This window comes from Macrosteles quadrilineatus, unplaced genomic scaffold, assembly GCF_028750875.1.
Source record: "Macrosteles quadrilineatus isolate MER2022 unplaced genomic scaffold, UCM_ALF_1.0 Scaffold_1__1_contigs__length_201487025, whole genome shotgun sequence".
Classification (NCBI taxonomy): Eukaryota; Metazoa; Arthropoda; class Insecta; order Hemiptera; family Cicadellidae; genus Macrosteles; species Macrosteles quadrilineatus.
The window spans coordinates 96,646,387-96,670,017 of NW_026542594.1; the positions used below are offsets into that span (position 1 = coordinate 96,646,387).

General features: G+C 34.9%; 1 protein-coding gene across 3 annotated transcripts in view; it reads left to right on the forward strand.

Moving 5' to 3' along the window:
- Positions 1–23,631, forward strand: part of LOC128991777 (serine/threonine-protein kinase ULK2) — a 157,158-nt gene that overhangs the window by 101,619 nt on the left and 31,908 nt on the right. For all 3 annotated transcript variants that reach the window (XM_054414998.1, XM_054415171.1, XM_054415083.1), the window contains exon 12: positions 10,733–10,820. In XM_054414998.1, the coding sequence (XP_054270973.1) occupies positions 10,733–10,820 (88 nt within the window). The remainder of the gene's footprint in view (positions 1–10,732; positions 10,821–23,631) is intronic.

Here is a 23,631-nt window from a genome sequence, read left to right on the forward strand (position 1 = left end):
GTAACTCTTTTAAAACATAATCCTTCATAGAATTAGGAACCACGACTTTGTAACCCCACATTAAAAGGGTCATTTCATAGGGTCATAGGGTATTTTGCGTTTTTAACGTGTTCAAAGGTTAGTGGCACTGAGATATCATAAATACAATTTTAATATGTACCTTGCCATTGGAAATCATTACTTTCAATCGAATGTGGGACTTGTAGTGGTAATCGTGACAGAGCGTCTGCATTACCATGACTTGCTGACTTTATAGCAACAAGCGATACAAGCGATGTCAAGCGTTACAGCATGACTTACTAGAAGCACGTGTGCAAGGAGAGAAGGCCTATCATAAGTTTAAAACTGAAAGACTAGAGCCAGGATCTTCAGCTGTAATGTTCCACGACAGGCAGATCAAACAAAAACTAAAAACCTTCAAAGACCGGACAGTAACGAAGAAAGTTATGAAAAGCACAGGTAACGATACCTTGTTAAGGGCTGATAGGAACTTGTTTGCTCATATATTATTACTAGATCGAAGTCGAACATTAAACATGGAACTAGTTTTAAGTCATCCTCTAGGCCCCTTCCCTGGTCGCTTGCTTCTGGAGATGGCCTATTAAGAAAAACCAACAAAGCCAGAACGCACTCCAGTCCATATAGCGCATAAACAGTAAGACATACGGACAAAAGTAAATATGCTTTGTTTTAGATATTGGACAAAAGAACAACATTTAAATGTAACATTTTTTCATTAGAACGCTTTTTATAAATCTACATGCCAAAAACATGTTGTTCAAACGTTCAAACAAAATGTTTGATGTTTACAAATTTAAAATGATTTCTTTGAGAAAAAGCTTCCACATAGATAATGTTATAATGTAAGTTTATGATCAACATACAAAACAAAACTCAATAAAAAAACATACAAGAAAAACTTTGATAGCAGGTGCCGCCACTTTGACTGGGACCTTTTTATAAATTAATCAGAAAATTTAAATTTGTTGAGAAAAAATTCATTTTTAAAATATAAAAACCAATTTGTTTACATAAAGCTACTACTTATGCATTGCTATCACATATATTCTTGATCTACACATAAAACTATACAAGTAAAACATTGATAGCACGTGCCACCTTGACTGGTACCTTCTTACAAATATATAAGACAAAATTAATTTTTTTTTATAAAAACTCAATTTTCTTACATAAAACCTACTTTTTTACATAAAGCTACTACTTATGCATTGCTATGACATATATTCTTCATCTACACATAAAACTATAAAAGGAAAACATTGATAGCACGTGCCACCTTGACTATTACCTTCTTACAAATATACGAGACAAAATTAAATTTTTTTAGAAAAAAAAATCAATTTTGTTATATAAAAACCTACTTTTTGTTTACATAAAGCTACTACTAGCCCAGCCAATAAAGGTAAAAATAAGGCAATTGTCGGAACTAATTTTGGTAAAGCTGGATTTTTCTATGCTGTTAGACCATGTTGAGAGGAGTATTTTCCCAAAAGTCCCCACTCCTCCCCCTTGAGCTTTCCTCTCACCCCCCCCCCCTTTTTAGATAAATTTACAGTCTCTTGGAAAATTGGCTATAACTTCAAAACGGGTAAAGATAACAATGTAGTCTTTTGTTAATCCTTTTTGCGATGAAATTTTCTACATTGTAAATAGAATTCTATTGTAAATAGAAATATTAGTTTTAAGGAAATCTGTGTAAACAACTTTTGTATAGAAAAAACCATTGAAATTGTAGCCATTGAACTGCTGAACACTAGGCTAATAATATTATCGCTTTATCGCTCTCCCGATGGTGATTTCCCACAATTCATAGAACGGCTGAATGATTGTTTAAACTTTATCTCTCGTTCTGGAAAACAAATAGCCCTGGCTGGGGACTTAAACATACATCTGGAAAACAGTCTAGGGAGGAAAATGTATTCTCCAATCTGCTCCGTACCTATGGACTTTACATTACAAGCCGAAAACCCACCAAGATTTATTTCAACAAGAAACAAGATTGCACACTTGTACAGTTGACGTCAAGATACTAAGATAAATAACTAGAAATTAACAAGAGTGAATATATATATATATATCTAAAGATCAACAATGCCATCTATATAACTATAAACAAGGTAACAAGGTGTAAACATAACAGAGCAAGACTAGTCAATGTCAATAATTAATTACTAAAACTGAAATTAATTCTGGAACATTTATAATATTCTTCCAAACTATAAAACGGGTTGTCAAGCAGCCAGGCCATTAATACCAAGATAAGAAAAGGATTCTTGTGTTTTTGCAAGCCTTGCCTGAGGTAAATCTAAGTAATGTCTCCTCCTGGTTAAATGGACATGAGTTTCACCTCTTAAAGCTATGGAACCTAGATTTGCTTTTACATGTAACAAACACTTAAAAATAAACAAGCTATAAACAGTTAAAATTTTTTCACGGACAAAAAGTGGTTTACAATGTGCATGGTAACTAGAACTTGTAATTATTCTAATAGCTTCCTTTTGCTTTGACAAGGCTCTTTTCATGCCATGGCCACAGCCCCAAAGTAGTATACCATAGCTTATAATGCTATTGAAAAAAGCAATGTAAGCCATTCTCAAGTAGGATTTTGGTATACAAGTTTTTAGTTTTCGAAGAAGATGAACTACTCTTGATAGTCTACTTGTAACATAATTTATGTGGAAATTCCAATTGAGTTTTGAGTCTAAATGTATTCCTAACAGTTTTACATTCTCATTCACATAAGATAAGCTAAGATTCCTGTTTCTTAAGCTAAACAAAATAGACTGGGTTTTGCTACTATTTAACAACAAACCATTACTTTTAAACCATATATTACATTCAGAAATGCAATTTTCCATCTGACCCTTAATAGTTTCAATGTTGACATCATTACAAAAAAAGTTGAGTCGTCAGCAAAAATTATTGACTTAGTAGGAACATAGGATGGTAAGTCATTAATCAAAACCAAGAACAGGAAAGGGCCAAGGACCAACCCCTGGGGTACACCACTTTTCATCACCTCTGCATCAGAGAGACTATTTTTGTAACAAACTCTCTGCGAGCGGTTGGTCAAATACTGGCGAAAAAGGTTTAGCTCAACACCTCTGATACCATGATATTCCAATTTAGCAAGAAGAATGTCATGCGGAACACAGTCAAATGCCTTTGAAAGATCACACATGGTTGCAAGTGTGTCCGCATGCTTTTCAAAACCTGTTAAAGCAGCAGAGACCAGGCTTCCGACTGCATCCACAGTTGACAAACCACCTCTGAAGCCGAATTGGAATTTAGAAAACAAGTTATTAGATTAAAAAAAACAATTCACTTGGTGTATCATAGCTTTTTCTAAAATTTTGGAAAAAATTGGTACGACGGAGATTGGCCTATAGCTCTCTGGATTTGACAAATCACCTTTCTTAAAAACTGGAACTACTTTTGAAAATTTGAGACACTCAGGAAAATTTCCAGAAAGTAAACAAAGATTTATACAAGATGTAAGGGGCTGCAAGATTTTGGGAAGCACACTTTTAATTAGATCACAGCTAATTTGATAGATATCACGACACTTGCTACTTTTCATACCATGAACTATTTTCACCACTTCCTCACTTGACACAGGCCTCATCCTAAAGCCCCGTGTACACGAGGCTAGTTAGTACCTAGTTAGTAGTTTAGTAGTAGTTAGTTGTGTTAGTACTTGTACTAACAGCTAGTTGATTAGCGCTAGTTAATTTCGCTCCGTCTTAACGGTCTACTAGCGTAAAAAATTACTAGCACGCTAGCATTTTACTCGCTGCTAGTCGTTTTGAACATGTTTGATATTACTAGCGCTAATAAGTGGAGGGGGTGGTCACGTGACCACTAGCGCTAGCGAACTAGCACGGTACTAGCGAGGCATTTGCACTTGCACATTGCTAGTGCCTCTCTCACAGTATCATTTTTCTTAATCAGTGGAGTGATTAGTTCCAACAGTTCTTCAAACTTTAAAGCATTCATTCTCAAAAACTTAAAGTACTCTGTAGGGTCTTCCAATGCCAGTTTGCCACCTTGGCACCTGAGATATCACTTTTGATAGCCTAGCTCAGTGGAGAAGGGCGTGAGTGGTGGGGGAAATTCGTAGCTCATCCAAGTCTGGATTACTGATAGCAGGTCACCCTTGAATTGTTACCAAGTTGGTCGGGATTTGCTCGAGAGAGGGCGCCACCTTGTTGTTATGATGGATCAGTTGCAGGACTCCAACAAGGAATGTTTTCCTGCCCTAAGGTATCATCAAGTAAGCCCACTACCATGAACTCAAAAGTGTAATCTGACTTTGCAAAAACTAGGCCTTAAGCACTTGGATGAGCAGCATACCTTTAAATTATTTAACCACCCAAACTCATAAACAAAACAAAATATTATTTTGTAATTGACAACTCAGTAATCAATCAGATTCAAAATTATCTAGACAATAACCTGCGATACTACTAGGTAAACACAAATAAAGACCATATGTTAAATTGTATACACTTGTATTGCCTATTTCTCTTCCAAAGCTAAGATCTTAAATACTACAAGTGAAGGAGAGCAATTAGGATAGTGATAAATAGTTCACTTAGTGAGATTCATGCAAATAACTTACTTAATTAAATACTGGCCAGTTCTGTTAAATACCAAATCAAGTGTCCTTAGGAGCACTCCAATAGTAACTTAATTTAAATATAATAAGTTATTCTAAAGATATAACAAACACATACCCTCATGCATAAATATAAATACACCTAATAGCTAGCTTCAATTCAGGAGTTAAACAAGACAATAAATATTTCTATCTCAGAGCTCAGAACTGGATATAATTAGTCATTCACTCCAAATCCTTATCTTGCCAGAGTCCAAGGTCACAGGTTCCACTTGATAGTGACCGATGCCGCCCGGCCGTCCGGGGTGATTCAAAGGGTGTGAAAATGAAAGTCTACTCACCGAATAGAAGCACCGATAACGACACACAAAGGCCGTATTGTCCGTACGGTCCACAACCGGATATCACAGCGCAAGTGTGACCCGCGCGTAATGTCCTCTAGGTGCAAACAACGGTGCTGACACCCGCAATGGTCCAACAGTCCTGCAGACGATCACACTCGTGGATCAGCAAGGTCACCAGTCAATGCCAAGACGCAGGTCCAGGGAAAAAGCCCTTGAAACAAAATCACTCCAGAATAGTTTTTACTCCAACAATATGAATTAAATAGGCTACCAATAGTATATACAGTTCCACACAATAGCCTATTCGTATTTCTAATCCAGTCGCAGCATAAGTATTAATGACACGTTAGTAATCAGTTTATATCTGAATACATTATTAATAGTTTACAAAACACTCTTGCTCAGTTTCTAATGAGAACCTAGTGCACAGTGATAAATACTGTACTTTAAAGTGAATAACCAATGTTAGGGTGTAATATGTAATAACTCAATAGGCTAGGTATCAGTAAGACTGACAATTGTTACTCTAGCTTTGCCTGAAATTACTTATTACAAATCTAGAACAATAATAATACCTAAGTATGGGTTTATAATTAAATAACATCATTAAATAACATGCTGTACATATTGAGAGATTAAGTAAATAGCCTACAATAAATAATTTATCAACGTGGTTCACAAATAATATTTACACCTCAACCTCATATTTACATTTTATAAAAAAATAGCTATCCACAATCAGTTCAATGACTACGTTATATCTTGCTTTATTATAATGTTAGCAGAACAAAAAGGTTTAGTATATTTTGTCCCTTTGTTTGCCTTTTGTTTTGTGTAGTCAGTTTTGCAAGATTAATTATTCTAGCACGGTTAAAATAGCAATATAAATATCATGGCAACAACATGCATAAAGTTCATTCTAATATTTACATTAAAATAACTAACTAATATTTACATTTTTTTGTTGGTTAACCTTAGCACTTTTCCAGTTAGATATTTTAACACAACTAAGGTTCTAAACTAATTACTTCTGCTATACTTAGTGTAAAACCATTAATTAGTAACTCATTGTATTTAATTCAATGTTTGCTCACATGTCGTGACAATCTCATTCTATGCCCAAGGCTTAGTTTAGTTTTTTTTTTTTAAATACTTCAATATTAATGATTAGGCCAAATTAGCTGTACTACTCATGAAACTCAAGTATAACATTTTTATAGCATGGTAGCGGCCAAATTACCAATTAGCCAAATTCCAATTTAGGCTCACAAAAATCCAGCGATGCTGAAGGGCTTGATGTCGGTTACGGCTCTCTACCTGAAGTCTCGTGCACGCTCTCGTCTCTCTCTCTCTCTACTACTTAATGTAGCAGACTCTCTACTTCCAATGTCGACTGGACAACACTTGACGGTCAAAGGTTATTTAGCTTCCTTATCGCTCACGGTAGCCGTGGCTGAGCCTCAAATCAACAGTTACAGCTGGTGTTCAACTCTGACTCCTCTGTTATTGTTGGATGTGGCTGGAAGTATGGAACAATTGCAACAATGAAAGCGCGCTTTTTCATTTGGTTGTTTAATCATGTCATGTAGAGTGATCAGTTCTACATAACTATCGCTTCGGTAAAACAGAAGGCCAATGTCACAAGTTCTCTTAAAAGAGTATTGGACGCACCAAGAAGTTCTCGCCTCCTAATCCACTTTCGAACCCACACAGATCGTCTCTTTTTATTAAGTTCATGTTCACACAATTCTTGTACACCAATTCTTAAAATTTGTCTCAAAACATTTCGATTTAAGGGAACAGAAGACATTTTGTGCTAAACTGAAATGACTATTGTGACCAATGAACACTTCACTTCTACATGACTAGCGCTTAATAACTAGCCACGTGTAGATGGGAATATTCGCGCTAGTGTGCCCAGCTAGTGCTAGCAGCAAATACTAGCTGCTAGTAAACTAGCTACGTGTACACGGGGCTTAAACAAAGCTGGCTCAGAGACAGAAGGTTTCAAGGCGAGCTGGGATGCTACAGCTACTTAAGGTGGAACTTGGTGACGGATGTCATCTATAGAGGCAACGAAGAAGTCAGAGAAAATCTGTGGTGTAAGCGAGTCAATAGTTGGCGAGATCACTCTGCTTTTACACTTGTTAATGAGCTCCCAGGCCCTTTTGCATTGATTGGATGCAGAAGCAATTGAATCAGCATTTGATTCTAGTTTAGCATGAGCAAGAGCTTTTTTGTAGCTGGTTTTAGCTTGTTTGTACCCTAGCTTTGTCTCTTCAACCAGCGCATTATACCTCTGGGCCCACTGCCAGAAGTCATATAACTTTGTTACCTCCTTACGTTTCTCAGATAATTCACGACTGAACCATTTAACTTTGGATTTTTTACTAACATCTGTTGGTGTAATAGTTTTCTCAGGAAAGCAGACATCCATAGCATTCTTGAAGGTGGAGAAAAACTTGTTAAAATCATTAAAATTGCCCTCTAACTTCACATCCCAGTTTATGCTGCTTAAAGTTGATTTGAATAAGCTGGTATTATGTAAACTGAAACTTCTGATAACCTTGGAATTTTGCTGTTTATCATAGGCAATATTATTTGGGTTGAAATTATCCAAATTCAGGGTTGTTAATAAGGCATCATGATCTGACAGTGGAGGTGAAAGGACAGTGCTAGTGATACCATAGCAACAAATCTGAACACTTGGGAATACAGAACATCTGTCGTTGACCCTACTGTAGCTGATCACTCTGCAGTGATTATGCAGATAAAACCAAGCGAAGACCCTGACCTAGTCAGTGGGCAACCTAAAGTCCCATGGCAGGCCAGCTACATTGTTTCCAAACAGATAGTCAGAGACGAGCTCCTGCCTGTTCTGAAGTATGAACTGAGGAAAGTTGATTGGGTAAATGAAACAAGTATAGGCCTAACTCAGAACGAACTGCCTTTTGATAGCTTTATCAGTATTTTTAACTATAAATTCAATTCTATCTTTCCTACGACAATAAAAAAAAAAGTAAAATAGGCCTTGTAATGCCAGGCGTGGATGTGCGCAGCAGGTGAACCTTGGTATTCACCTTCCCTACGTCATCTTAAAAACCTCGTTAAGATTATCAATGACCATGTCACGTCCACCGAGTCACTGATTGAGAGAAATAAATTATTTGCCCTATATCTTAAAACAAATAGGCTGTACAGAGATAAAGTTTCAGAGGCCAAAAAGGCTTTCAATGTAAAAGTCATAGAGCAGTCTTCGAATAAATGCAAAGCTGCCTGGAGTATCGTTAACCAGCATCGACCAAAAAGGCTTAAAGTTGGCTGTTCTGCCAGCCCTGATGTCTTCAACGGCTTCTTCCTTGATTCTGTGGATGAAATAGTGGCCAGCCTACCCTCCGTCAACTTTAACCCTCTGAACAATGTACTGGGACCAGGTCTTCAAAACTGGTGTGAAGTAACCCCTAAAGAGATCTGTCAGGTTGTTAAGAACTTAAAGAACTCTAAAAGCCCGGACATCTATGGGGTCTCATGTAATGTTCTAAAATCTGTAATCAGTGATATTGCCTCTCCTCTGTCATCGGCTATAAACAGCTGTCTCAGGGATGGTATTTTCCCGGATTCCCTCACTGGTTCTCACCCTCTGTGATTTGAGTCGTGCGTTTGATTGCGTGCCACACGACATTCTGCTTAGCAAGCTAAAATCATATGGGGTTGAAGGCACCACGCTACAAACAATCTCCAGTTATTTAACTAATAGGAGGCAAATTGTATCGCTGGAGGGAGCGAATTCGGCCAGTAAAGAAATCTCCTACGGTGTTCCCCAGGGCTCTGTCCTAGGGCCTCTCCTTTTCCTGATATTAATTAATGACCTAGGAATAGACGGACAGGCATTACTATTTGCTGATGACCATTCCATACCATACCATTTCTGGGTTTGATACAACCTGTTATTTTTTTATGATTGGAAATAAAAGCTATTGCACTAATTAAAGCAAGTGAAAAGGCAAAACAAGCAGCAGAACCGTTTTTAAATGCTAGTACCACACAATACACCATAGCCTTAAATGGAAAAGGGTTTGTTCTGTTGATGTATGGGCTTAGTAATTTCTCCAGCTTAAACAAAGCATGGTATTTTAGTTTCACGCGAATAACAAAAAATGCATCATTAAGTCAGACATTGAGTTAGTCAAGCTCTCCCAACCATCAGAAAAATGCCATCAACCAACACCTCTCTAGAGTCTACTTACAAGCGTAAAGTTGGTTAGAAAACAAACTTACACCCACTGATTGGAGTTGGATGAAAGGACAATCCAAAAAAACTCTAACAAATAAAAAAAACCTAGGACCCGTCATAAGAAAAAAACCTATAGCTCATGATAGCCTATTATCAGGTTTCATGTTCATGAAATTTAAACATGATATAAAGATTATTGTGGCTGCAGAAAATCTAGCTAAACATGTTCTTCCATTTGTTAACATTGCAATGGGCTATCATGTTCAAATCCATTGCAATATCATGACGATTTTGATGAGTTAAGATCTGTTATATGATAAGTAATATGATAAGGCTCAAAACTCTTTTGATAAAATACGGTTCTGTGATTAAAACACAAATTTATTTAATTATTGAACTGTTTTGTCATTGATAATTATTAATCCGGATGTTTCATAAGAGTAAAAAATAACATGTATAATAAATTTCGACCCTCGCATGTAACAGCAAATACACAATATTAATTAACAGTCTGTACATGTACTAAATGAACTATAGAACGTTAAATGTGTTCTATATAAGGAGGTAAATTCAAATATAAGAACCATAATATGTAAATTGTTTTTATTGTTGCCGCGCATAAAAAAGCCAAAGTCCTGTGAAATCAATTTACTGTACTATCTATATTATGTACTATACGCGACCAAACTGTTACTAACTATATATCATCTTAAAGCTCAAATTATGTACTAAAACTTTTACATAAAACATTTTGTCGTGCGACTTCATTATAAAAAATCTACAAGGAAAAGATTGATAAAATTAACCCGTAAAAATTAATATTTTATGTTTATGTCATTTTTGTGACAAAACTATCAACATTTAGGCTTACATGGTAAATACAATTTTTGTAGAAAATTTCATCGCAAAAAGGATTAACAAAAGATTACATTGTTATCTTTACCCGTCTTGAAGTTATAGCCAATTTTCCAAGAGACTGTAAATTTATCTAAAAAGGGGGGGGGGTGAGAGGAAAGCTCAAGGGGGAGGAGTTGGGACTTTTGGGAAAATACTCCTCTCAACATGGTCTAACACCATAAAAAAATCCAGCTTTACCAAAATTAGTTCCGACAAAAAACCTATATTGACTGGGCTATACTTATGCATTGCTATCGCATATATTCTTGATCTACACATAAAACTATACAAGAAAAACATAGTCTGCATTTGCCACCCCAGGTGGCACCAATTAAGGTAATTTTTAGGTTTGGCTCTTGGACTAATATTGAGAAAAATTTTTTTACAGAAGTTTTTCTCGCACCCTAGACTTTGCCCCCATGGCAAGCCTAGCACTTTTCGGCAAAAATAAGTAAATAATTCTAAAATTTTTTGGGAATATATTGTTGCATCAAAAGGGTTAAGTAAATAGTATTGAAACCAGTCAAAGTAGTGAAGTGATTGGATTGAAACTTGTCTTTTAAACAACTTAATCTCATTTAGAGTAGTCTCCTATTTAAATACTGTTTTCTATTCCAGTGCAAAGGATGTCTGTGCCAGCCCACCCAGACCAAGTTCACTTCCGATTCCTGTCCCGACCCAACACAACGTCTTCCCTACACAGCAGGTGCGTGGTTACTAGTGGTGTTTATGTTTGTGTATCATTCAAGTAAACTTTTGTTAGTTAGCCATCATAGTTGTTTTAATGTTTATTTGCAACTGTTTACCCCAGTGAGTTGTAATTATTTTGTTTATTTCATCTGTACTAACTAATACCGTTAATATGCTGTATATATGGCATTTTTTCTGTCAGTATAATGATAAAAAAGTCTTCAGCATGGTTTAAAATCCACATATAAATGTGTTGCTGATGTGTAACTATAGATTGGGAGAAGTTTTTAGTAGGCTCATTTAATAATTGTTTTAAGTAATAGTGTTATAAAAGATTCTTAGTAATTGTTTTCTATTTCCCCTTAAGAAAAACATATAGCATTTTAACTTTTTTTAAATTTGTTTTTCAAGTTAAAACATACTTGAGGGGGGGGGGGTGTTGGGCCTTAAAACATAGAAAAGCCCATTTTTCATTGCATTAAAAAACAAACAATGTTGTATATTGATCAAATCATCTTTATTTTGCACAGAAAAAACTGTATAATAGCTTCACAATAATCTATTCTATACATAATTCAGTTTTAAAAATCTTTGTACAACTAAATCTAGAGTTCTAGTGGACCGATTTTAGCGAATTTCCCTATAGGGAAGTAGCTATTACCGTAGGTCTCGTGGTAAGACTTAGGCCCGGGACCGATTTACTTTTTCATTTTGATGTCCCCAGAGGCCAAAAACACCATTCGTTCAAATTTTTATATATGTGTATATATATATAGATTTATATATATATGTGTCCGTGAACACGATAACTTGAGTGATTTTTATCCGATTTTGATGAAATTTGGTTTGAAGGTCAGTATTTGAAGGATCAGTGGCGGGATAAACTTGAATGAGTTCGCGATCCAGCATGATCGGACCATGGGAACAGGGTTTTATGGGGTAAAAATAGGGTTTTCTCACTTTTGACCCTCAAAACACAAAATTTCCCAATTTTTCTCTAAACCTTCTTAAAGAGCTTAAAAAAACAAACAATTCAGTATTTCAAAGTGTTTTTGTACGGTTATTGGTTACGGAGAAAACTAAAAAAATTGTAAATTTAAAATTCCCATGTTATTCTTATGGAGAATATTGTAAAATGTTGTAGTTTGCTTGTTTATGGATATCTTTTAATAAAACTTGGCAAATATATTCATTTTATAACAAGCAATAATTATTTTACTTAAAACACAAACTTTATTAGTTTCCTTGTAGCAGCAAACCTAGGTACTCGTTAAACCTAATGTTATTTAAATAGATCGATTGAAAATCAATCCAGCCAAATGGAAATTCGCTTAGACAGCAGGTTTGCTGCGGCGGGGGTATTATTAATTAATGTGTCGTTGGACAGCTTAATTCGTGTAGATTTGCAAATAATTATGAAAGTTTGTTTTTGTTATGATTTATGGTGAAAAATATAAAAAAACATGTTTTCCATAAGAAATACATTGAAAACGGTGTTTTTCAGACTTTTTGTTTGGGTGAGACTTTTGGCTGCCTTTTTGAGTGTTTCCAAGAACTGTATGGTACCAATTTGTAGGAAATTTTATTCTCTTTCAGAATATCACCTTCCACTTTGGTCGATTTCCTCACCATTTAAAAGTTATTTGCAAAAAAGCTAAGCAACCTCCGAATTTTTAGTAATGAGAAAATACTGAGTTAGGGATATTTTTGTTAAACTTTGTACAACTAAATCTAGACTTCTACTGGACCGATTTTGTTAATTAATGGGTCATTGGAAAGCCCAACTCATGTAGATTTGCAAATAATTATAAAGGTGTGATTTTATTAAATATTTGTTTTAAAAAAGTAAAAATTACTAAAATAAATTAAAAACTGCTTTTTTAAGTTTCTGTTTTCAAGTTTCTATTTGTAGCCAGCTTTTGGCTGTCTTTATTAAGATTTTTTAAGAAATGCATAGTAGTTATTTGTAGTAAATTTTATTCTCTTTCAGATTCCACTTTGGTCGATTTTCCCTCGATTTAAAAGTTATTGGCAATAATCTAAGTGATAATCCAAATTTATAGTGGTGAGAAAATACTGAATTATATATATTTTTGTTAAACTTTGTACAACTAAATCTAGACTTCTACCAGACCGATTTTGTTACTTAATAGGTAGTTGAAAAGCCTAATTCGTGTAGATTTGCAAATAATTATGAAAGTTTTAATTAATAGGTCATTGGAAAGCCTAATTTGTGTAGATTTGCAAATAATTATCAAAGTTTGATTTTTTAAAGATTTATTAGGTGAAACCCGTCAAAGTCGACAGTTACTGACCTTGAAAGCAAGACCGTTTGACTATAAATCGATGATAAATAACTTAATAAAAAAAAAAAATAAAGTTGTTTGTGATTTAGCAGTGTGCTTTAGTCACGTCTGATCTTGATAATCAATAATTCAAATGGAAGCTGGTATTTCACTGAAGGTTCTTAGGTCAAAACAAATAGAATAACGTAATAAGAATTGAGTAAATATATCTAAAACTAAATTACATATCCAAGATATAATTAAATTTATGTTTTCTCATTGAGCGATACAGTATATCTTTTTAAAACGTAACTGATTAAAACTATCAATATCTCAAGTGAAAGTCTTTGAAGTATTTTAAGACCAAGACATATAAAATAACTTAAATAAAATTTGAGTTACGTATCATTGATTGCAGATAAGTACTAAAATGATTATAATTATTGATGATTCGTGATTCAGGTAGGATCAGGTAGGATTGCTTTAGTTAGGATTATTAAAATGTGAATCTTAATAATCAATAGCTCAAATGAAAGCTAGTATTAAAGTTTTTCAGACCAAAACAAATAGGGTAATGTAATTAGAACTGCTGGAATACATCTTTAATTGAAGTAGAAAATAAAATACCCCCGCTGCAGCAAACCTGCAGACTAAGCGAATTTCCATTAACCTGATTGGATTTACACTAAAATGCCTCCATAAAAATAGCACATTTATTTCCTATTTAAATAGAATTAGTTTAACGAATACTTAGGTTTGCTGCAACAGGGAGGGTAAAAAAGATTTTTTTTATAAAATGACAATAGTTTAGTAAGAAATAAAAGTATTTTCCAAAATCTATCAAAATATGTTCATAAACAAGCAAACTACAACAGTTGACTTATTCTCCATAAGAATAACATGGGAATTTTAAAATAACAATTTTTTTAAATTTTCTCCGTAACAATTAGGCGCATAATAACGCTTCAATATACTAAATTATTTGTTTTTTTAAGCTCTACAAAATGGTTTGAAAAGAAATTGTGAAATTTTGTGTTTTTAGGGTCAAAAATGGGAAAAACCTATTTTTACCCCATAAAATCCCCCATAAACCCCCGTTCCCATAGTCCGATGATGCTGGTTCGCGAACTCATTCAAGTTTATCCCGCCTTACACCTTCAAACCAAATTTTATCAAAATCGGACAAAAATTACTCAAGTTATCGTGCGGATGGACACATATATCTATATATAGATATATAAAAATTTGAACGAATGTTGTTTTTGGCCTCTGGGGACATCAAAATGAAAAAGTAAATCGGTCCCGGGCTTAGGTCTTACCATGAGACCTACGGTAATAGCTACTTCCCTATAGGGAAATTCGCTAAAAATAAATAAATTTTGTATTTTTTCGTTAAGTAATACATTAGATAAATTAATAATGATGCTTGATGACAAATATGTGCTTGCATAGCTTTATTTTAAGACCAAAATTATGAAAATCGGACTGGTAGAAGAGCCAAACGAACTCTAAACAATTTAATTTAACTCCCATAAGAAATGTAAAGGGACGCATTTTTTACGGTTGATACAGATGATAATTTCTTTTTAAAAACGATAGACAACTCAGTATGTATATGGATGGAAATGTGAGAATATTGTATTCCTTGAAGAGAGGCTTGCAAGAAGTACGACAGGATATTCTGATGGCTGCTCTTAGGGCTTTTTTCTGAAGACGGAAAACAAACTTTGTTCGTACGCTCTCACAGCCCCAAACTGCCACCAAATACGACAATAATGGGTAAATCAGTCCATAATAGGCACTCAAGGTTACACGAGAATCGTTAAACTTCGAAAGACCTCTAATCACAAAAATTCCTGTACTAATTCTTCTGGATATGAGCTCTATATGGTCATGAAAGTTGAGCTGGCTGTCTAAGACCAAACCAAGAAACTTAGCTTTGCTGCAAGAAGAGATCTCTTCGTCACCTATCAAAACAGTCAGTGGGACTTGCTTTTTTGAGCTGTTAATATGGTATTGGAGCATTTTTGTTTTATTGCAGTTTAGAAGAAGTTTGTTGTTTTGGAACCATTGCAAAGCTCTATTAGAACTCTCAAATGCTATTGTCTCTAGATGAGCCACGTCCTTAGCTGAGACACAAAGTGAGGTGTAGTCGGCATATAAACAAACATCTACATTTGAACTTGGATTATTTGATACAAAAGAAGGCAGGTCATTAATGAAGAGCAAAAACAGGATGATAGAACACTGGGGAACTCTCCGAATAACAACAGACGAAGCAGAGGTAGCATGATTACAAATTCCTTGGGAGTCAAGGAAGGGTATCCGGACTGATTGAGTTCTTCCTTGAAAAAAGGATGACACCCATTCGTGAGCTAAGCCCCGTACTCCAAGACGGTAAAGCTTTTCCAGAAGAGTTGGGTGATCAACCATATCAAATGCTTTAGACAGGTCAAAATTTATTCCTAGTGCAGCGTCTCCAGAATCTAGGGCTCCTGACAAGAATGATACAACATGATTGACTGCGTCGAGGGTCGATTTTCCCTTTATAAACCCAAACTGGTGGGAAGACAAGATATTATTTTCCTCCAAAAATGACAAGAGTCTGTTCAGAAAAAGACGTTCGAAAACCTTGGAGAAAGTTGAAATTAAATAAAATGACTCTAATTAATTATAAAATAATTAATAGAAACACGCATATCCACTCAACACAAAATCTATTTCATGAATGTTTACAAAACAAAAACAATAGAAAAACATATGATAGTAAAAATTGATATGAAATATTGTACAGTCTTAAAGAAGTTACAACAATCTCCCCCACTATTTTGAACTGGCAATGGAATTATGAAAGAATAAAGTCCTTATATCGGCACGGCATTTGTCTTTGTCGCCTTGATCTATCTTGACTAACAGAAACTTCGGCATTGTTTGTTTCTGTTCCCTGAACTACTGGAACCTCTGCATTGTTTGCTTTGGGAGTTGGTGGTCTTTCGGAAACTGACGGTCCTTCGGAAGATGATGGTCTTACGGGAGTTGACGGTCTTTCTGGAGTTGATGGTCTTAAGGGAGTTGATGGTCTTAAGGGAGTTGATGGTCTTTCAGGAATTGACAGTCTTTCAGGATTAGAACGAGTAACAGCATTACGATTTTCTTTTTTGCTGTGTTTAGAAGCCCGTGGAACATCAAATATGTGGATTGGTTCCGCACTAACAATTTTTGGTTTTGGTATCAAAGTAGACCGCAATTGATCAATGTGTCGTTTTACAAGTCGGCCTGACTTGTCAAGGGAAACTAAATAGTGTCGAGTTCCCAACTTTTTATTTACCTCTCCAAACTCCCAAACGTTCTTGTTGTTTATGAAGAGACGAACCTGAACTCTCTCTTTCTTTATTTTGTTTAACTCCACCACTCGTCCTAGATATTCTATTTGTTCTTGAAAAAATGAACACTTCTGTTTGTTTATGTGTAAGTCAAAATCTGAGAGTCGTTGAAGACAGGCCTGTAGATTTCTTTTGCACTCATCCATTGTTGAGCCATGGCAAATTATGTCATCAAAGTAGGCCTCGGTTTTAGGCAATCCCTTCAAAATTTGTGTAAGAATTCGGTTGAATTCAGAAGGTGCTGTCTTTATTCCGAAACTTAGACGATTGACACAATATGTTCCACGGTGTGTTGACATTGTCTGGATAATACTGGACTCTTCGTCGACCTTGAGGTGCAGATAAGCTTTGTACAGATCAAGTTTGCAAAAGTAACGAGATCCTCTCAAACTATCAAGTACATCGTCAATTTTTCTAATAGGATGGTTTGCCTGGACTATTCGTTCATTCACACCACATTTGTAGTCGACACAGAGACGGACACTTCCATCTGCCTTAGGTATCACGACTAGTTATAAACTCCTTTTTCATCTCTGGAATTTTTCCCGAAAAACTAAAAAAATCTAAAATTAAACCTTGCTATAAGAATGGTAGCCCTGAAGAAATGTGTAATTACAGACCTATCTCATTGTTATGCTCATTTTCAAAAATTTTTGAGCGAGTTGTGCATATACAACTTTCAAAATACTTAGAGGAAAATAATTTATTAGATAAGGAACAATATGGTTTTAGAGAAGGAAGGTCTGTGATTGACGCAGGAGTCGATTTCTGCGAATCTATAATTAATTCAATTGATTCAAAGGAAAAAGTAGTTGGAATATTCTTGGACTTAACAAAAGCCTTTGATAGTGTCTCACATGATTTACTTCTTGAAAAACTTAAATATAACGGTGTAAAAGGGAGAACTTGGCATTGGTTTGAATCTTATCTTACAGGCAGGCAGCAGTATGTCACAATTGATCACATAAATAGCCATAACCAATTAATTACTTACACTTCTTCAACAAAAATTGTTAAGTATGGTGTCCCTCAAGGATCAATTTTGGGGCCCCTATTATTCTTAATTTACTTGACTGACTTCCCCTCATTGATAGAATCTCCCAATCGTGTTTGTTTATTTGCTGATGACATCAATATAAAAATATCCGGAAATTCAAATTCTAATGTGGAAGTCTCTTCTTTTGTTGAGCTTACAAAAATGTAACCAACATTTAAATGAAATCAATTTATTACCGAATCCAATAAAAACTAATTATATAAATTTTTCTTCAACGAGCAAAAATACACCTGATTTTAATATTTTTATGGATACAACTTTACTAAATGAAGTTAAAACAATAAAATTTCTTGGATTGCATATAGATGATAAATTCAACTGGGACAGTCATGTTGAAAATGTTTGTAATAAAGTCAACTCAGGCATACATGCATTAAGACAGATGTCAAAATTTAGTAGTTTAAAAACCTTAAAAATAGTATATCATTCCCTGATTGAATCACACATTTCTTTTGGGTTGTGTCTTTATGGTGGCACATCAAATTTTAACCTAAACAGCATTCTGGAACTTCAGAAAAAAGCAATTCGCATCATGCTAAAACTAAAATCGAAAGAATCTGCAAAAGAGCACTTTAAAGAAATAGGAATTATGACTGTTTTTAGCTTATACATTTATTAAATAGCCCTTTATATTAAATCAAACCATGAAAGATTGCCAAAATTGAACTCTTTTCATATGTATTCAACCAGAAAAGGTAATGAATTGGCATTCAACAGACACAATTTATCGGTTTACGAAAAAATCCCATCTTATAGTGGTGTTAAATATTTCAATAGCTTGCCTGACAATTAAAAAAATATAACTAACTTTAATTCATTTAAAAAATGTTTGAAATTATTTCTCACCAACAGACCCTTGTATAAATTAGAAGATTTTTTCCAACTTCCTGAAATTAGATTTTTTTGATAGTAACAATATTCTCTGTAAGTAGTCTTAAGTTTAATATTGTGTTTTTCTAACTGACTCCATTCTGTACAAAATGTGCAATATGAATAAAGTTATTTTGATTGATTGATTGATAGTGGTGACCCCCAATCACTTGACGTAACAGGCGAAATGATTCCTTCATTTTCAAGTAAATCTAGTTCCTTGTTGACCTGATCAATAAGAGCATGAGGTACGTTCCGTTCACGATTGAAAATAGGCTTTGCTCCTGATCGAAGATGTAATGATACTGTAAAGTTTGGAACGCATCCAATTTTTGGCTCGAAAATTGGCGCAAATTTTTCAAACAGTTCCTCAACTGAATTTACTGGTTGTAATTGAAGGGTAGTAGCTGGTCGGCTCATTTCAGCGTCAATTTCACACAGTTCAATACCCAGTCCTCGGATCCATTGGCGCCCTAGAATTGCATCATGACCTGAAGGGACGATGTGAAGGTCACCTTTGAACTGTTTACCCTTGTATGATACAGAAACTGATACCTTTCCCTCTGGTTTGATTATGTCTCCAGAGTAAGAACGGAAAGGTAGCCTTGATGGTTCTACAGGTACGTTCAGATGTAGACGTTCAAAGTCATTCTTCGCAAGGAGAGAAAATTTAGCCCCACTGTCAACTTCAAAACATTGTAATCTTCCATTTATAGTGACAGAAACAATGTACTTGTCTGAATCATATCCAACTTCAAATAAATCTACGACATCAAAGTTCTGGTAGATCGAATCAATTTTGTGCACTCCGTAATCAGAAGAGTCGTCACTAGAATAATCGTCATCATTTGATCCTGAATGTAGGTTGTTGGTTGAATTTAACTTTGATGTTGATTTCTTAGTCCTTGACATCAGTGTAGTTATGCAGACCGCAGAGACATGTCCTCGTTTTAAACACTCCCCACATTTTAGTTTATACTTGTGTCTGTTACAATTTGCAGCAATGTGTTTGTTACTTTCACATCTAAGACAGAGGCCTTCTATTCCGAGGGCATTGAAGTCAGGTCTTTTGTTATTTGAACGTTGTTTCCAGTTGAGAGATGTCTTGTTGGATGAGCGATTGTTAGAGAACTGGTGGGATCGTCTGGAAGACCTTGTAATTTTGTGCACTCCAGCCGAATCCATATTAAAGTTGTTAGAACATGCATGTTCGTGAAATTCTTTGCTTTCAACCTTTGATGCTTCAAGAGCAATAGCTTTCTCTAGAATGTCATCAAACTTTGTGTAAACGGATTGTAAAAGGTGTTCCCTAAGCCAATTGTCCTTCAATCCTCGTATGAACTGTGCCCGCAAGAAAACATCAGCAATTGACACAGATGTTCCACATTCATCGTTGGAGCATTCAACTGCAAATTCACATTCTTGAAGATCACGTCTGAGGTCAGCCTCAAACTCTGAAATAGACTGGTTTTCTTTTTGAAAGATATTTAAGAAATAATGTTGAGCAACAACAACACTTTTATTTGGAGTCAATAGTTTCTTGAAGTCATTCAACAGAGTTTCATAATCTAATGATTTGAGTGGCTTGTCTGGCCCCAAAAATGCAGATAGGTTGTTATAATGTTCACTACCTATAGAATTACACAAGAGCTGAGCAATTTTCTTCTTATCAGTCAAACCTTTCATTGTATAATAGTTTTCGAAACGTTCTAAATAGCTGGTAAACTTTTCTTGTTTGGCATTGAAGTTTTCGAATGTAGCAACATTTGACATTGTAGATTGACAGCTTTCTTCTCTGGGTTTTCCAATTGATGTAACAATTGTTTGACTTTGAGTTGAAACATGTTTGACATCTCACGTACAAGTGTTTTTTTTTTTGTTCATTGAATGTGTTTAGAAGTAAGGTAAACTGTTGTGCATCCATTATAGTTTGAACTGTATAAAATATTAATGTATCTTGAAACTAGAAATTGAATGTAATTTTGAAAAGTAAATGTGTTGATTTTACAGTGGCTAGTTGATTTTCACACTCGTCGCCAATTAAAATGACTCTAATTAATTATAAAATAATTAATAGAAACACGCATATCCACTCAACACAAAATCTATTTCATGAATGTTTACAAAACAAAAACAATAGAAAAACATATGATAGTAAAAATTGATATTAATGAAATATTGTACAGTCTTAAAGAAGTTACAACATTAAGGAAATTGGTCGATACTTGCTACAATCATATTTGCTTCCATTCTTATGAATGGGCCTAACAATGGCATGTTTTAGGGAAGATGGAAAGCATCCCTCTTCAAAAGAACAATTTATCAGATGGACCAATGGAGCAAAAACTAGATCATATGTTTCTCTAAGAAGTCGAGAAGAAATTTCATCTGTCCCACTCGATGGTTTTGGTTTGAGTGAGAGTATGACTTCCTCTACCTCGAGTTTAAGAATTAAAGAAGCATTGTTATACATACAAAGGCCAAGGAGAACATTCCAATAAACTTTACATTTAAAACTAACATGTTATTTTTATGGAGACAAAGAATATTGTTGCAGTTTCAAGGTGCCTACAGAAATCACAGAAGTCTAAGTAAAGTCACTATTTAATTAGGGTAGAAGTCAGTAAAAAGTAACAGATTTTCATTTTAAGTTCCCACAAGTCACGAGAAAAATCGGCCATGTAGGCCTAGGCTTAAAGTTCCTCAGACTTGTCTTTTGCTTTGCATCTTGCTGCAGGCAATGATTAAATTTATAACACAAATTCTGTGAGAGCGAACATATTTTGAGGGCAGGCAACCAGCTCAAATTGTTATGGCGCAAAATATTGTATGCCCGCCCAGCTTATACTCAAGTGACTGAAAATTATTGTCTTTTACAGTATACCCTCTATAATCCGGCATTGCTCCATTGCGGCATTCCAGCAATCCTGCGTCTTTTGAGGGATATGGTCTTCCGCGATCGCGGCAAAATTTTTATAATCTTAAGCGATTATGTAGACATAACAGTTGTCTCCCGCGATGTTGGCAAAATCATGAACATCTCTAACGGTTATTTGGACATTAACATTGTCTCCCACAATCACGGCAAAATTCTTATTATCTCCCTCGGCCATGTAGACATCATCATTGACTCTCGCGGTCATGGAAACGTCATAATCGTCTTGCAAAATCACGGCAAATTCATGTATAGACATTATCATCGCCTTCTGCGACCGCAAAAAATTCTGCTTATCTCACGCTGCCATGTAGACATCATCATTGACTCCTGTCGTCACGGAAACGTCATCGTTGTCATGTGGGATCACGGGTTTCTGATCGCGCTCGATCTTTGCAGATGTGTTTAGTGCATTTTAAGTGTTCTTATTGATGACATTCCAGTAATCCGACATTTTCACTAATCTGGCAATATCTCAGTCCTATATCTGCTGGATTACTGAGAGCACTAGGTGGTACCAATTAGAGGTTGTGTTTATGTAGTTTCGTGTTTGTCCCCACCCCCCTTAATTTTGTGTCTTGGCAAATTTATTTATTTTATCCTATACTATTACAGTACACTCCCGATTAACCGAAGTTATTGGGACCGAGATTACGTCGGTTACCCAGAATCTCGGATGACACAGAATTCTCTTAGATTTTGAGGCTAGGGCCCCTAACTTAGGGGTTACGGTACCACTACCACATTAGGAAGTCAAAGACTTGTAAAGTATATGTTTTAATAACAATGCAAAGTGAATACAAAATGATCCATAATTAGTTTTTTTATAGATTATGTATTTAAACAAGGCAGTTTTATTAAATACTGTAACACAATAAGGTGGACCCCTACAGTTTTTAAAGTATAAAATTACACAACCATGTCAATATTAAGCATTGTAATGACTAACACTGACAAAAGGCGATACAAGCCGGCAAGGCGGCAATGCCCGAGCAGAAATGCTACTGCTTTTGTTGACGTTCTGCAGACGACTCGTCCAGCTAACCAAAAATGGTTAGCGGCCAAACTAGTACAATGCTAGTGCTGTGTGTGATTTTCATTTTCTAGGTTATTGTGGATAATTTGTACGTTAAAATAATACCTATAATCATTATTTAAAGTATTCATTTTAAGAAATAATTAATTACTTGCTGTTATTACTTTAGTTTCAACAGAAACATTCCTAAAAGCGTAATTATTGCTTTCCGGCTGGAAATAAAAAATCAATCTATAAAAAATCTATTAATTTGTTTTATTTTTAGTGGCATATATAATGTATTCAGTGACATTTCAATTTTTTTCTGACTCTGGCTCCTGATGGGTCAGTACTGACCCATTAGTATGACGTCACTTTTTGACGTCATCTTCACTTCCGATCGTATTATATAATTTTGTGTCAACAAGGACACAAAAAGGAATGTTATACAACAATAATGTTTTTTAGCAATACGATTCGATTTTATAATTTCCTTTAGCAGTGAACGTGTTAATCAGTCCTGGGTCTAGGTCTTTCCATACCGCCTACAGTAATTGTTTTTTCATTACACTACTATAAGTTGAGCTGTTTTCGTTACGTGTTTACAACCTGCAGAACATCATATTTTCAACAGCTGATCAATCTCCTAACAGACTGTTTTTAAATTAACATATGATCGAATGTTTATTTGTCAAACAAAAACAAAAACATTAAGTCATTGTATGTTAACAGTTTTTACAAGCAAGTCATGATATTTTTCAAGTTAATCCAAGTTTCATTTTTATGTGATTTAATGCATTTTTCATACAAAACAATGTTGGACACACCGGCATTGTACAACAGCTGTCTATTGTTTACTACCGAAAGTAACATTGTTTACAACCAAAAATTTTCCACTGTTAACAACTTCAAATATCTGTTATTGTTTTATGAACTGTTTCAATTTTCAACAACTAAAGTAAATATTCACTTTAAATTTAAGGCATAACCTAAAAAATTCTATGAGTTCTGTAATGAAGAAAATAATTATTCTTTGTAGTGTAGCTAAAAGTAACGTTCAAAACACAAGTGAAAGTGGGTCTATACATATTCTCGACCATTTAAAGTGCTCGATAAATCTATGGTCTCAAAAATGTAATGACTCACTTTTTATTCTTGTTATGAAATATACTATTTCCCCATATGGGAATTGGCCAAAAGAGAGATGGCCTGTTTTTAGAGCTTTTGGCAGTTTTGAAAAACAATTTTTTGTTTAATATTAAATGGTCTTGAAAACCAGGAT